Source organism: Ambystoma mexicanum, chromosome 5q (genome assembly GCF_040938575.1).
Source record: "Ambystoma mexicanum isolate Mex_15411 chromosome 5q, UKY_AmexF1_1, whole genome shotgun sequence".
Taxonomy (NCBI): Eukaryota; Metazoa; Chordata; class Amphibia; order Caudata; family Ambystomatidae; genus Ambystoma; species Ambystoma mexicanum.
The window spans coordinates 1055789314-1055802760 of NC_090933.1; the positions used below are offsets into that span (position 1 = coordinate 1055789314).

The window sequence follows — 13447 nt, forward strand, 5'->3', positions numbered from 1 at the left end:
TGTTGACTACTTTTCCCTGTGGCACTGCACTCTAAGGGTTCTCCCCGCTGTCTGCTGCTCTGTGCCCCTTCGCCTACTGCTGCTGTCGACCCTGTTCTCCCCCAGCTCCCTCTGGCTTACCTGACATTCTGCACTCAATTTCACAGTGCCTTCCTCCCTCTCACTGCCTTTCCTGCCACCAAGGAAATCGACATGGGATTGCCGGTATTCCGTGGCAGCCATCTTTGACTGGTTGCATCTTCTCTTTGATAAAAGGATGCAGCACCACACGGGTCCTTTCAGTAAAGTGGACCACCCCCCACCTCTTTTACTCTTTGGAAACATGCATTCAGCACCCCAGAATGAATGCGGGGGTCCTAATGGTGTTAAGCACCACGTTCTGGGGTGGAATTAGGCAGTAAAAGCCCTAGGCCCTCCCCAATGACCTTGAGTAACAGACAAGCCAGTCCAGGAACACATTACTTAATGCTACAATGAGACTCATTTGCCCTGTTGATGTCAAAGAGAGTGCACGCATTTGTTTGTGACTTAAAGTGTTTTCAAGTCCTTGTGATCTGGATATACACCAATAGGAATCAACGCATACAGCATGACCAACGACAGCGCTCCGACTCTGGAAATCTAAGTCACAAGCCAGCATTCGTGGGATGCTTGCTCTGCTTTTACCCTGAAATGCTTGCCATTGTGCTATCACTCTTCAGACATGTACTTCCTGCATCCCTGAAAGACAATGGCCTGAGATGCACACACAGAGCCAGGCAGACTCCATCTAAGGGCCCACATATAACAATGACTCTACCAACCTAAGGGTAAATCGACACCTATGGTTTAACCATTCAGCTATTATCCTCCAACTCTCTGCTGTGAAGTAGTATCTACACGCTCTAACCAAAGTCCATCCTGCTAGGCAGAGCAAAAGATTCAGCAAGCCTGTTTCCATAAATAGCTTCAGTTCTGTAAATCCACAGGATGTGCGACCGTCATGTGACTGCTGGAAGCTGAACATATCAATAGAGAACACACTCAAAAGAGTGACCCACCCTTAAAAGAATATCCAACAGACTGCCAATTTGAAATGGACAGATCACAATTTGGAATGACATTGGTGGCAGTCCAAGGTCGATGTGGAAAAAATGCAGAACAGAACACACATGGGTAATAAACATGAACAGGACATATAGGGTCTACTACTCCAACTGAACCAACAACCAATTGAAGAAAAAGGCTCAGTATTAAAATAGTGCAACTAAACAATTCTGAGGGGGTTTACACTCAGTTGTCATTTTGAAAAGGTTTCAGATAATAGGGACAATCTACGGGGCTATAAGCAAGCAACCCTATCATACGCCTCAGTCGCCCCCTCCTAATTCCAACACACAACATTTCTACTTAATGTTTTTCACACCTTAGGTTCTATAGAAGTCCCAACATTAACCAATCTCTCATCATACTTAAATGAGCTCTTGGTTACACTCACATACCCCCGCAAGGGGGTACTTCCCGCTGCCAGGGGTGGTGCAGTAATCACCCGACTGCATGGTAGAGCACCCACTGTTACCTAGTTATCAGTCTGTTTCAACCTTTCATCGAACTAGTAGAATTTAAGAGAGGGAGATTCTGTGCTTGACACCATGGACATAAAGCAACTAATCACAAACTCAGCACACACACAATGCCGCCATAAACATCCCGCTCCATCACACACCTCCCCCCAATTGGGGCCAACCCAAAACAACCAAGACACTCCATCACTCTTTCAAGAATATTTTCATAGAGAAAGTGGAAGGACCTCCATGTTTGACCCCTTGTAGAATATCAATGTCCAGTTCAACCCACTCAACCACACCCTAACTGAGATCACCAACACTCATGAAGCACTGAAACCTCTAGTCAACAAACATATCCCCCCACACCTTGGTACACACAGGAACTCAGCGACAACAAGCACACCATACACAGTAATGAAGCGATTTGGAGAAAATCCCTCCAACTAGAAGAGCTCATCACCCTTAGGGCCCCGATCAGCAAGCATGAAACGCTCACCAAACCAGAGCAAACTACTACATAACAACTACCATGGAAGAATCCAACAAAACTGTAGCACTCTTTGAAGCCATGAAGCACTGCATCAACCAGCTGCCAGAACGTGCAATACCACAATCCACTGACAAATCCACCGCCATCAACAGCTTCTTAAATGACAAGTTAGACATGATAGCATCACATTGACAGCTCCAAACGCTCCACAGGCATCACATCCATACCAGCTTGCATCATATCAGCATGGACTTAAATCTGGACGATTACTCTAGGACCTAACCAGTACCCTTGCAGCCCTGAAATCCACCAACTACAAAGATGACATTTTCCGCTTCTTCACTGCAAAGGTCATCAAGGGTGAAGCATTCACACCACTTCTCAATGTCATCAACACATTCTCACACAAGGCACCTTACCAGATGCACTGAAAATGGGACCGATCCTTCCCCTGCTGGAGAAACCCACACTTGAATCAGATGATCTGGCGCTCTTTTGCTCCATCACACATCCACCTTTCCTTTGCAAAGTGATTGAGAAGACCGTTGCCATGCAGTTGAGTGAAATGATCACTGGGTACAATCTCTTACAGGACTACCAATCCAGTTTCCTACCACAATGCAGCACAGACACTGCCAACATCCAAGTTATCAACGATGTGCTAAACATCCTTGATAAAGGAGTATCCCTACTTACTCATCCTCCTCAACCTCTATGTGGCCTTTGACACCATTGACTCCTCAATATCCTCACCAAGCACATGGGTTTTGATGGAACAGCCCTGCAGTGATCCACCTCCTAACTCTCCAGCAGAAACCAACTCATCCAGGTGGGCTCAAACAGATGCCAGTGCCACCCAGTAACCTTCAGAACCTTCAGAGTTCAACAAAGCTTGAACCTGTCCCCTGTCATCTTTAATACTTGTTGGAACCTCTGGGAAAACTCCTTGCCAACACTGGCATCAGGATACACCAATATGCAGATGACACCCAGCTTTACCTAGCGATCAATTGCATCAATGACATCCATCAACTTAAGCACTGCCTGCCCCTCGTCCAAGCCTGGATGTCAAATGCCTCCCCGAAACAAAACACTGCAAAGACCGAGTTCATTCTCCTAGGAAAGAACACCAAGCATACCCAAGTCCAGAATTGGCTGACTGACAAGATGCTTGATATATTCACACCTTATCTCTCACCCAGTGGGAAATCTCTTGGGTTTGCAATTGATTGTGACCTCTCACTCAAACCGTACATTGTCACTTTGACCCAAGCAGCATGGTGACAGCTTGCATTCCTATGCATAGTGAACCGTTTCATGCCTCTCTGGCTTTCAGAATAGTTGGCCAAGCCCTGGTCATCTCCCATCCAGACGGTGGCCAGGCCCTGCTCGCAGGAGTCCCAGATACCACTTGAGCCTGCACCTTGCCGCATTACAGGGCTTACCAGATTTTACTGAATCATCACCATTCTTAAGACGCTTCACAGGCTACCAGAGGTCAGTGCACCACCAGAAGCCACAGTATCACCAGGCTGTAAACCGAGACCTGCCAGAAGGTAAAAGGCAGGGAAACAGGCCTTTTCCTGCTACACACCATGTCTCTGGAACAAGTAACCACTGCAGATAAGACTGGCCCTCTTAATGTTCAGGAAGGACCAGAAGACATTGCTCTTCAAAGAATATCTCACCAAACACTGATTTCTGCACTCAACCCTTTCACCTCCTCTGGCTTTCCCCTCTCCTGACCCTTTAAACTCCTCTGGCTTTCCCCTCTCCTGCTTCACTTACCTATCCCAGCTCCTCTGCTACCCCTGCAGCCTACATTTAAACCCTGGGCATGCCCCATTTCACTGCTTGCCAGCCAGGTGTGCACTTTACATATCCCATACGTACATATGTGCATACAGATAAATGCAGGACTGCCTGGAGCAATAACTTCACAGCCACTAGTTACGTTTCAGATCAGTGACAGGAGCAGAAACTGCACTGGCCATGCCCAAAGGATTTCACAACCTCCTGAAAGGATCGCCGTGTGGAGTTCATCAGTTTACTATTCCTTGCTGGCTTGGATTAATATGGCATAATCTACAACAGCCTTCTGAAATAATGCATTGGAAGGAGTTAGTGGGTAAAGAATAGGGTCAGACTTGAGACTTAACCTGTAAAAGTCAGACCAAACTAAAAATAGGTCCCAGTAATATTCAGAATTAAATTCCACCCTCAAGATCTGATGTGGTTGAATAGCGGCTAAATGCGTTCAGAGGTAGGTGATTGTCGAAGCTGTACTGGAAGTTGTCCACCCCTTATATGAAAATCATATGGGAAAGGTGGAAGGAGGAGGTGGCTGTTGTTCCCAGTTAAAATCCTCACCTACCGGTGTTGGTGCTGCTCCCCAATTACGGTTCTGTGTCTCACAGGTACAGGTCCCCAAAATAAAGGTGTTTATGTATCATGTTTACTGGTTTGCCTAAAGAAATGATGAATGTGACCATTCTGCCAGCCATCTTCCAAAAGGCTGAGCACTCATGACCAGAACCTGAGGAGGCCCAGAGGAATGAATGCAATGGAAACCCCCATCTTGTTTTGTGATCCCCAGGTCTTGCGCAGTACAGTGGCGACCCTCGCATAGAATGGCACCTGAACGCCTACAACACTAAGGAAGCTGTGGTGGACGCCGTCCGCAACTTACCCTACAAGGGCGGAAACACATTAACCGGTAACGCGTGCTCATGCTTTCCCACAATGTCACAATAAGCATTATAAAATGGCGCCCCGTGCTTGTGAACACACTGCATGCATTCTAATGCCACATTGTGTTAGTCATTGTTGTGCAATTGTTGAACCCATTGCAGAAGAGTTGTTTGCCTTGTGTGCAAGTTAAAACCTATGAAATTTAAATGTGCTGGGATAATATTTTATTTGTACAATATATACTCATCTTCCCGCAGGAATAACGTGTACAATGGTAGAGACCACTAGTCGGGTGAATGTTTTCAGAAGGCCTTTTTAGGTCTAGGGTCTTTGTTTCAGTGGGAGAGATTCCACTATAAGTATGTCTTTTGTAAAAAGAATATTGTTTTCCTCATTGGAAAATGATGGGAAAAGAAAAGTGCACCTCTTTTGTAGACCTTTACTCTGGTCTGATTTAATACATGGCCTTTTGAACTTGGGTGGATCTGAGGTTGTGGTGAAATCATTGCATTTCCAGGAGGAAAGTCCAGCAGGTGTCAGTCATCACCTGATGTTATCTGTCTCCATAGCTAAACCTTCTTATCACTAAATATTGACAGGAGCCATGCAGGGCAATGCAGTTAAGAACAAATAAAAAGACAGATTGATTGTATCTCAGAGCTTCCAGCGTCAACTTCTAACATACCCGCAGTCATCAGTGAGGCATGGTAACTGACGTCTAGTTACCCGCAGTCATCAGTGAGACATGGTACCCACAGTCATCAGTGAGACATGGTAACTGACGTCTAGTTACCTGCAGTCATCAGTGAGACATGGTACCCACAGTCATCAGTGAGACATGGTAACTGACGTCTAGTTACCTGCAGTCATCAGTGAGACATGGTACCCACAGTCATCAGTGAGACATGGTAACTGACGTCTAGTTACCCGCAGTCATCAGTGAGGCATGGTACCCACAGTCATCAGTGAGACATGGTAACTGACGTCTAGTTACCCGCAGTCATCAGTGAGGCATGGTAACTGACGTCTAGTTACCCGCAGTCATCAGTGAGGTATGTTACCCCCAGTCATCAGTGAGACATGGTACCCACAGTCATCAGTGAGACATGGTAACTGACGTCTAGTTACCCGCAGTCATCAGTGAGACATGGTAACTGACGTCTAGTTACCCGCAGTCATCAGTGAGGCATGGTACCCACAGTCATCAGTGAGACATGGTAACTGACGTCTAGTTACCCGCAGTCATCAGTGAGACATGGTACCCACAGTCATCAGTGATACATGGTAACTGACGGCTAGTTACCCGCAGTCATCAGTGAGACATGGTAACTGACGTCTAGTTACCCGCAGTCATCAGTGAGACATGGTAACTGACGTCTAGTTACCCGCAGTCATCAGTGAGGCATGTTACCCGCAGTCATCAGTGAGACATGGTACCCACAGTCATCAGTGAGACATGGTAACTGACGTCTAGTTACCCGCAGTCATCAGTGAGACATGGTAACTGACGTCTAGTTACCCGCAGTCATCAGTGAGACATGGTAACTGACGTCTAGTTACCCGCAGTCATCAGTGAGGCATGTTACCCGCAGTCATCAGTGAGACATGGTACCCACAGTCATCAGTGAGACATGGTAACTGACGTCTAGTTACCCACAGTCATCAGTGAGACATGGTAACTGACGTCTAGTTACCCGCAGTCATCAGTGAGACATGGTAACTGACGTCTAGTTACCCGCAGTCATCAGTGAGGCATGTTACCCGCAGTCATCAGTGAGACATGGCACCCACAGTCATCAGTGAGACATGGTAACTGATGTCTAGTTACCCGCAGTCATCAGTGAGACATGGTAACTGACGTCTAGTTACCCGCAGTCATCAGGGAGACATGGTAACTGACGTCTAGTTACCCGCAGTCATCAGTGAGGCATGTTACCCGCAGTCATCAGTGAGACATGGTACCCACAGTCATCAGTGAGACATGGTAACTGACGTCTAGTTACCCGCAGTCATCAGTGAGACATGATAACTGACGTCTAGTTACCCGCAGTCATCAGTGAGACATGGTAACTGACACGTCTAGTTACCCGCAGTCATCAGTGAGACATGGTAACTGACGTCTAGTTACCCGCAGTCATCAGTGAGGCATGGTACCCACAGTCATCAGTGAGACATGGTAACTGACGTCTAGTTACCCGCAGTCATCAGTGAGACATGGTAACTGACGTCTAGTTACCCGCAGTCATCAGTGAGGCATGGTACCCACAGTCATCAGTGAGACATGGTAACTGACGTCTAGTTACCCGCAGTCATCAGTGAGACATGGTAACTGACGTCTAGTTACCCGCAGTCATCAGTGAGGCATGGTACCCACAGTCATCAGTGAGACATGGTAACTGACGTCTAGTTACCCGCAGTCATCAGTGAGACATGGTAACTGACGTCTAGTTACCCGCAGTCATCAGTGAGACATGGTAACTGACACGTCTAGTTACCCGCAGTCATCAGTGAGACATGGTAACTGACGTCTAGTTACCCGCAGTCATCAGTGAGGCATGGTACCCACAGTCATCAGTGAAACCTGGTAACTGACGTCTAGTTACCCGCAGTCATCAGTGAGACATGGTAACTGACGTCTAGTTACCCGCAGTCATCAGTGAGGCATGGTAACTGACGTCTAGTTACCCGCAGTCATCAGTGAGGCATGGTACCCACAGTCATCAGTGAGACATGGTAACTGACGTCTAGTTACCCGCAGTCATCAGTGAGACATGGTAACTGACGTCTAGTTACCGGCAGTCATCAGTGAGGCATGGTACCCACAGTCATCAGTGAGACATGGTAACTGACGTCTAGTTACCCGCAGTCATCAGTGAGACATGGTAACTGACGTCTAGTTACCCGCAGTCATCAGTGAGGCATGGTACCCACAGTCATCAGTGAGACATGGCAACTGACGTCTAGTTACCCGCAGTCATCAGTGAGACATGGTAACTGACGTCTAGTTACCCGCAGTCATCAATGAGACATGGTAACTGACACGTCTAGTTACCCGCAGTCATCAGTGAGACATGGTAACTGACGTCTAGTTACCCGCAGTCATCAGTGAGGCATGGTACCCACAGTCATCAGTGAGACATGGTAACTGACGTCTAGTTACCCGCAGTCATCAGTGAGACATGGTAACTGACGTCTAGTTACCCGCAGTCATCAGTGAGGCATGGTACCCACAGTCATCAGTGAGACATGGTAACTGACGTCTAGTTACCCGCAGTCATCAGTGAGACATGATAACTGACGTCTAGTTACCCGCAGTCATCAGTGAGACATGGTACCCACAGTCATCAGTGAGACATGGTAACTGACGTCTAGTTACCTGCAGTCATCAGTGAGACATGGTACCCACAGTCATCAGTGAGACATGGTAACTGACGTCTAGTTACCCGCAGTCATCAGTGAGACATGGTACCCACAGTCATCAGTGAGACATGGTAACTGACGTCTAGTTACCCGCAGTCATCAGTGAGACATGGTAACTGACGTCTAGTTACCCGCAGTCATCAGTGAGACATGGTAACTGACACGTCTAGTTACCCGCAGTCATCAGTGAGACATGGTAACTGACGTCTAGTTACCCGCAGTCATCAGTGAGGCATGGTACCCACAGTCATCAGTGAGACATGGTAACTAACGTCTAGTTACCCGCAGTCATCAGTGAGACATGGTAACTGACGTCTAGTTACCCGCAGTCATCAGTGAGGCATGGTACCCACAGTCATCAGTGAGACATGGTAACTGACGTCTAGTTACCCGCAGTCATCAGTGAGACATGGTAACTGACGTCTAGTTACCCGCAGTCATCAGTGAGGCATGGTACCCACAGTCATCAGTGAGACATGGTAACTGACGTCTAGTTACCCGCAGTCATCAGTGAGACATGGTAACTGACGTCTAGTTACCCGCAGTCATCAGTGAGACATGGTAACTGACACGTCTAGTTACCCGCAGTCATCAGTGAGACATGGTAACTGACGTCTAGTTACCCGCAGTCATCAGTGAGGCATGGTACCCACAGTCATCAGTGAGACATGGTAACTGACGTCTAGTTACCCGCAGTCATCAGTGAGACATGGTAACTGACGTCTAGTTACCCGCAGTCATCAGTGAGGCATGGTACCCACAGTCATCAGTGAGACATGGTAACTGACGTCTAGTTACCCGCAGTCATCAGTGAGACATGGTAACTGACGTCTAGTTACCCGCAGACATCAGTGAGGCATGGTACCCACAGTCATCAGTGAGACATGGTAACTGACGTCTAGTTACCCGCAGTCATCAGTGAGACATGATAACTGACGTCTAGTTACCCGCAGTCATCAGTGAGACATGGTACCCACAGTCATCAGTGAGACATGGTAACTGACGTCTAGTTACCTGCAGTCATCAGTGAGACATGGTACCCACAGTCATCAGTGAGACATGGTAACTGACGTCTAGTTACCCGCAGCCATCAGTGAGATATGGTACCCACAGTCATCAGTGAGACATGGTAACTGACGTCTAGTTAATGAGACGGCCCAGTTAGACAAACACGCGAATCCTAGAAACAAACTTAAGGACCCTGAACGGCAGAGCAAAGAAAGAATGGCACGTCCTGTTGCTTTGTGGACTAGAAATACCTACATGGTCTGAGTGTGGAGGGAGTGGAAACATGGTCACAGCCCCGGTGTAGATGACTCTATCCGAGAAGGCCATCCTCTCATCTTCTTACTCTGGGCATTACTTATCAGCTGCACCAGTGCTTTGCCACACCCATGAGCCAAAACTTTAAAAAACAAAAAAATGCAGCTTAAGGAAAAACACCTTGATGAAACCAATTGAAAAGTATAACAACTTTAGGAAAATGCACTCTTTGCAAAAGTACTCAGATAAATAAACTAAATCATTTCTTGTGTATTTGATTTATAAAAGGGAAACCATCTTCCAATGGTATCCAGTTATGCTACCGAAAATAAAATACCGATTCAAATTTTACCGAAAAAATACCGGAAAAAAATATATATGGAGTGAGAGCAAGGGGCTAAAAGGGGTTGTGGGATTCATGGTGGGCTTTAAAATGTAGCGAAACGGGAGGTTTGGGGGCCTTTTGCAAATGAAAACAAAACAAATTCAGTATTTCTTTTTATTCAGTAAAATTTAATTCGGCAAAATTGTATTCGATAACATCACATAGATCCTCTTCCAATAGTTGTTACACCTGACAAAGAAGTGTGTGATTTATGCACGAGTCACATCTGCTCAGTCAGTGTGAACTACAGCCCCAATTCACAAAATGAATTATCAGATAACGACTCCTGAAAGTTGGTAAATTGGCCCAATTTATGACAGGGATGATTCACAAAGCGCATGTGTGTGGAACGTATGCAGTGGGTGCATTGTACCTATGGCAGCAAAAGTAATCGAGTGTGTGTCTTTGAGAACATCACTGTTTCTGAAAGGCATGCGCTCGCAAAGGAAGTACCCTGTGCTTAGCGTGGCCTGGCCCAGGAAAAGCACAGGTCAGACTCCTTCCTGCCTTGCAGTTCCCCAAACAGCTCATGCAAAGCACGAGCATTTTCGTTTACTTTCCTCTGCTGAATTATGGATGGGAATGGAAAGCCCCAATGCCCCCATCACATATGTGCTGGATTGCAATGCATTTGGGAATATGGCCCATGCACACAACAGTCATATGAGGGCAGTGCCCGACTGCACAACAGTTTTGCTAGCAGTCTGGCCCTGGAACAACACAAAGATCCCTTTTGTGAATTAGTGAACATGTTTGTTGCAAGGGCATGTTGTATACTGCAGTGCACCCCCCTGCATGCATTACTTTGTGCTGACAGATCACTTTGCAAAGCAGAGGCTACGTGTATAATGTGTGCTACTTACAGACAACGTAATGTTGCAATTCTTTTGTACACACTCTTTAAAGCCTAGTCGCACCCATATCAGACTCAGAGTGGAGTATTGTGTTCAACTATATTCCTGGAGGACGCGGTCCAAGATTGCATAAGAAATGTCAGTTCATACATATACACTGCAGACTGGTATGCCTCGCAGCAATGATGTGCTTGAGTAACACAGGCCTCAACACGGCATTACAAGTCACAGTAGCCACATGGCAGGCTCTCCATTAACTGGGATCTGCCAGCACCGTAATGCTGCCAGTTGCAAGGAGCACGCGTGCAAGGTTCTATGTGGTTGGCTACTGTTGTCACTAGTTCTCGGGACATATGGGGCTAGGACATGTTGTGTCCTAGTGGGGGGTTGGCAGGGGCGCAGTTCACGCGTGCACTTGAGTTGTGGGAGACGATAGGAAGACCCTTGTCCATTGAAGAACAACTCTGGGCCATGCTTTTGCTCACACAGGCGTGTTTACTGCATTGTGCAGGATTGCCGGCATGCAAAGGGCGAGATGACACCGGTGGACAATGTACAAATATAACAAAGCATAACGCATATAATGTAACCTTTCCTCACAACTAAGCTATTAAAAGAGGAGCATACAGAGGGGGGCGTCCATGGAGTGATGAAGAGCAGGAGATGTGCATGATGGTGTCCTGTCCACGCACCAAAGAGCAAACTGCACATCCCCTGCATAGGTCAGGAACTGTACACGCTTAAGTGCAAGGAAACATCTGTGGGTTTTTCAATATTTTATGTGATTTTACTGTTTTATTGCGTGCGTCGCAAACTGCTACAAGGTGCTTTAAAGGGCAAAAAAACAGGGTGAACAGAGAGGAATATAGAGCCAGGAAATACTATACGTAACAACAGAAGAACTATACCTGATGCATTCAGATACTGAGTAAAAGGTTATCAATCACACTGCAAAAGGTCATTCCTCGTTAACGGCAAATTTAGGGTCCTTCAAATCGAGGCCTCGAGGGCCGGATCCATGCCATGTTTTCAGGATACCCCTTATTAATATTCATGAGTTACATTTGCATTCAATGATTCTAAATGTATGCACATTTTTCCTAATGAATATCAATGAGGGATATCCTGAAAACCCGTCAGGATCCTGGCCCTCAAGGCCGGGAGTTGGACATCCCTGAAGGGAGTGAAAATGAAAAGAATGTCCTCCTGCCCAACAGGTGATTGAAGGGCTACTAAATAGATCTGTGTAAAGAGCCAAACTTTACTCGTCTGAATCGTGAGAAGGACTGACCCTGTCTGATATCCACTGGCAGAGAGTTCAATTTATTGATCCAAAGGCTTCCAAAGTTCTACCCCTTAAATGGTGCATTTGTTGAGCGGAGGTTCTACCTAGGATTGTGTTGGATGAGGATGGAGAAGGATAAACTGGAATAATGCACATAGGGCCTGATTTTCAAAAACATGTTTCAATGGTAAAACCCCATTAAATGGTCTTTGTAAATCCGGGCCATCGACTTTAGGATGTTCTGATGCTCCATCTGGAGACAATGCGGGGCTTTCAGAAAAGCAGAAAAGGAATTGAGTAGTTTAGAGAGGAAAAAACAGTCAAACTACGTTATTTTTAGCATTTGCAGTTGATGGATGCAACCTTTATTAAGACCCATGTACAAAGTGCCACCGTGATGCAATCTGGACAGAAGCATTTCTATTCTATGAGACATTCCCAGATAAGATGTGATTTTCCTTAGAAAATAGCAGTGAAAATGAGTTTTGTGGGAGGTACCATGGACTTTTGGAATGCAGGACATTTGGTAGTCAAGGTACACACCAAGATGTCTCACCTTCTTGTCTGGGGTGGAGGTGATGTAGGGATATAGGTAAATCCCCTAAGGGATATATGTACATCCCTTAACACCCCATTCAAGAAGGTCAGGGGAACAGGAAGCACAGCGAGGGGACACCAAACGATTTCTTCAGCATTCCATGGTTCAGATGTGGGTAGAGTCAATGCGATTTAGGATATTGGCTGAGAACATTCCTGCTTGTGGAATGCCAGGGATAATCTATAAATCAGCATGGTATATAGATGGAAGTTGCTTGTAAGTGATCAAATAATGTCTGCCAGTGGTTTTATATAGGAATTGTCAAGCACAGTGATAAGATGGACCCTTGAGTGCCTCAAAAGAGGGAATGGATGATGGTAGAGGAGAAAACCACTATCTTCACTGCGATTCTATGATTCTCTCGGTCAATATTCAGCCATCGTATGGCACTGTCCTCTATGCCCATATGAGTTTGTAGTCTAGGGCACAAATGTGAATGTCTCACCATATCCTGGGCTGCCGAAAGGTCTTACAAAATTAAAATGGATCGGATTTTTTCTGTCAAATGGCTCTAGGATTTTCTCCCACATGAAGAGCAGGCATGTTTCACTGCTTCTATAGGGTCTGAAAGCATGTTGGTTAATGTGCAGGAGATTGCAACTTTCACTGAAGGTCATCAATTGAAAAGTGGGAATTGTTTTCTAGAGTATTCATATGAAAGGGATGTTGGAAATGAGTTGATAGTTCTCTGGTATGAGGTGGTGTTCACTTGCATCACGGGAGGAGTGATTGATGTGGATTTCAGATCTTTTGGGATTATTCCAGTTTACAGGGAGGTGTTGCAGAGGGATGTTAAAGTCCAAGGAGTAAATGACATCTTTGATTACATTACCTGAACCCAGGTAGCCTTGTTCTGGGGAGTCATACAACCGCTGTTAATTTTTGAAGGCAAGGAAATAAGTTGACATTTTATT

The 13447-nt window shown here is 46.1% G+C and overlaps 1 protein-coding gene across 4 annotated transcripts in view; it reads left to right on the forward strand.

Moving 5' to 3' along the window:
• Window positions 1-13447, forward strand: part of COL14A1 (collagen type XIV alpha 1 chain) — a 699289-nt gene that overhangs the window by 227518 nt on the left and 458324 nt on the right. For all 4 annotated transcript variants that reach the window (XM_069621559.1, XM_069621558.1, XM_069621560.1 and 1 more), the window contains one exon: window positions 4634-4753. In XM_069621559.1, coding sequence (XP_069477660.1) covers window positions 4634-4753 — 120 coding nt within the window. The remainder of the gene's footprint in view (window positions 1-4633; window positions 4754-13447) is intronic.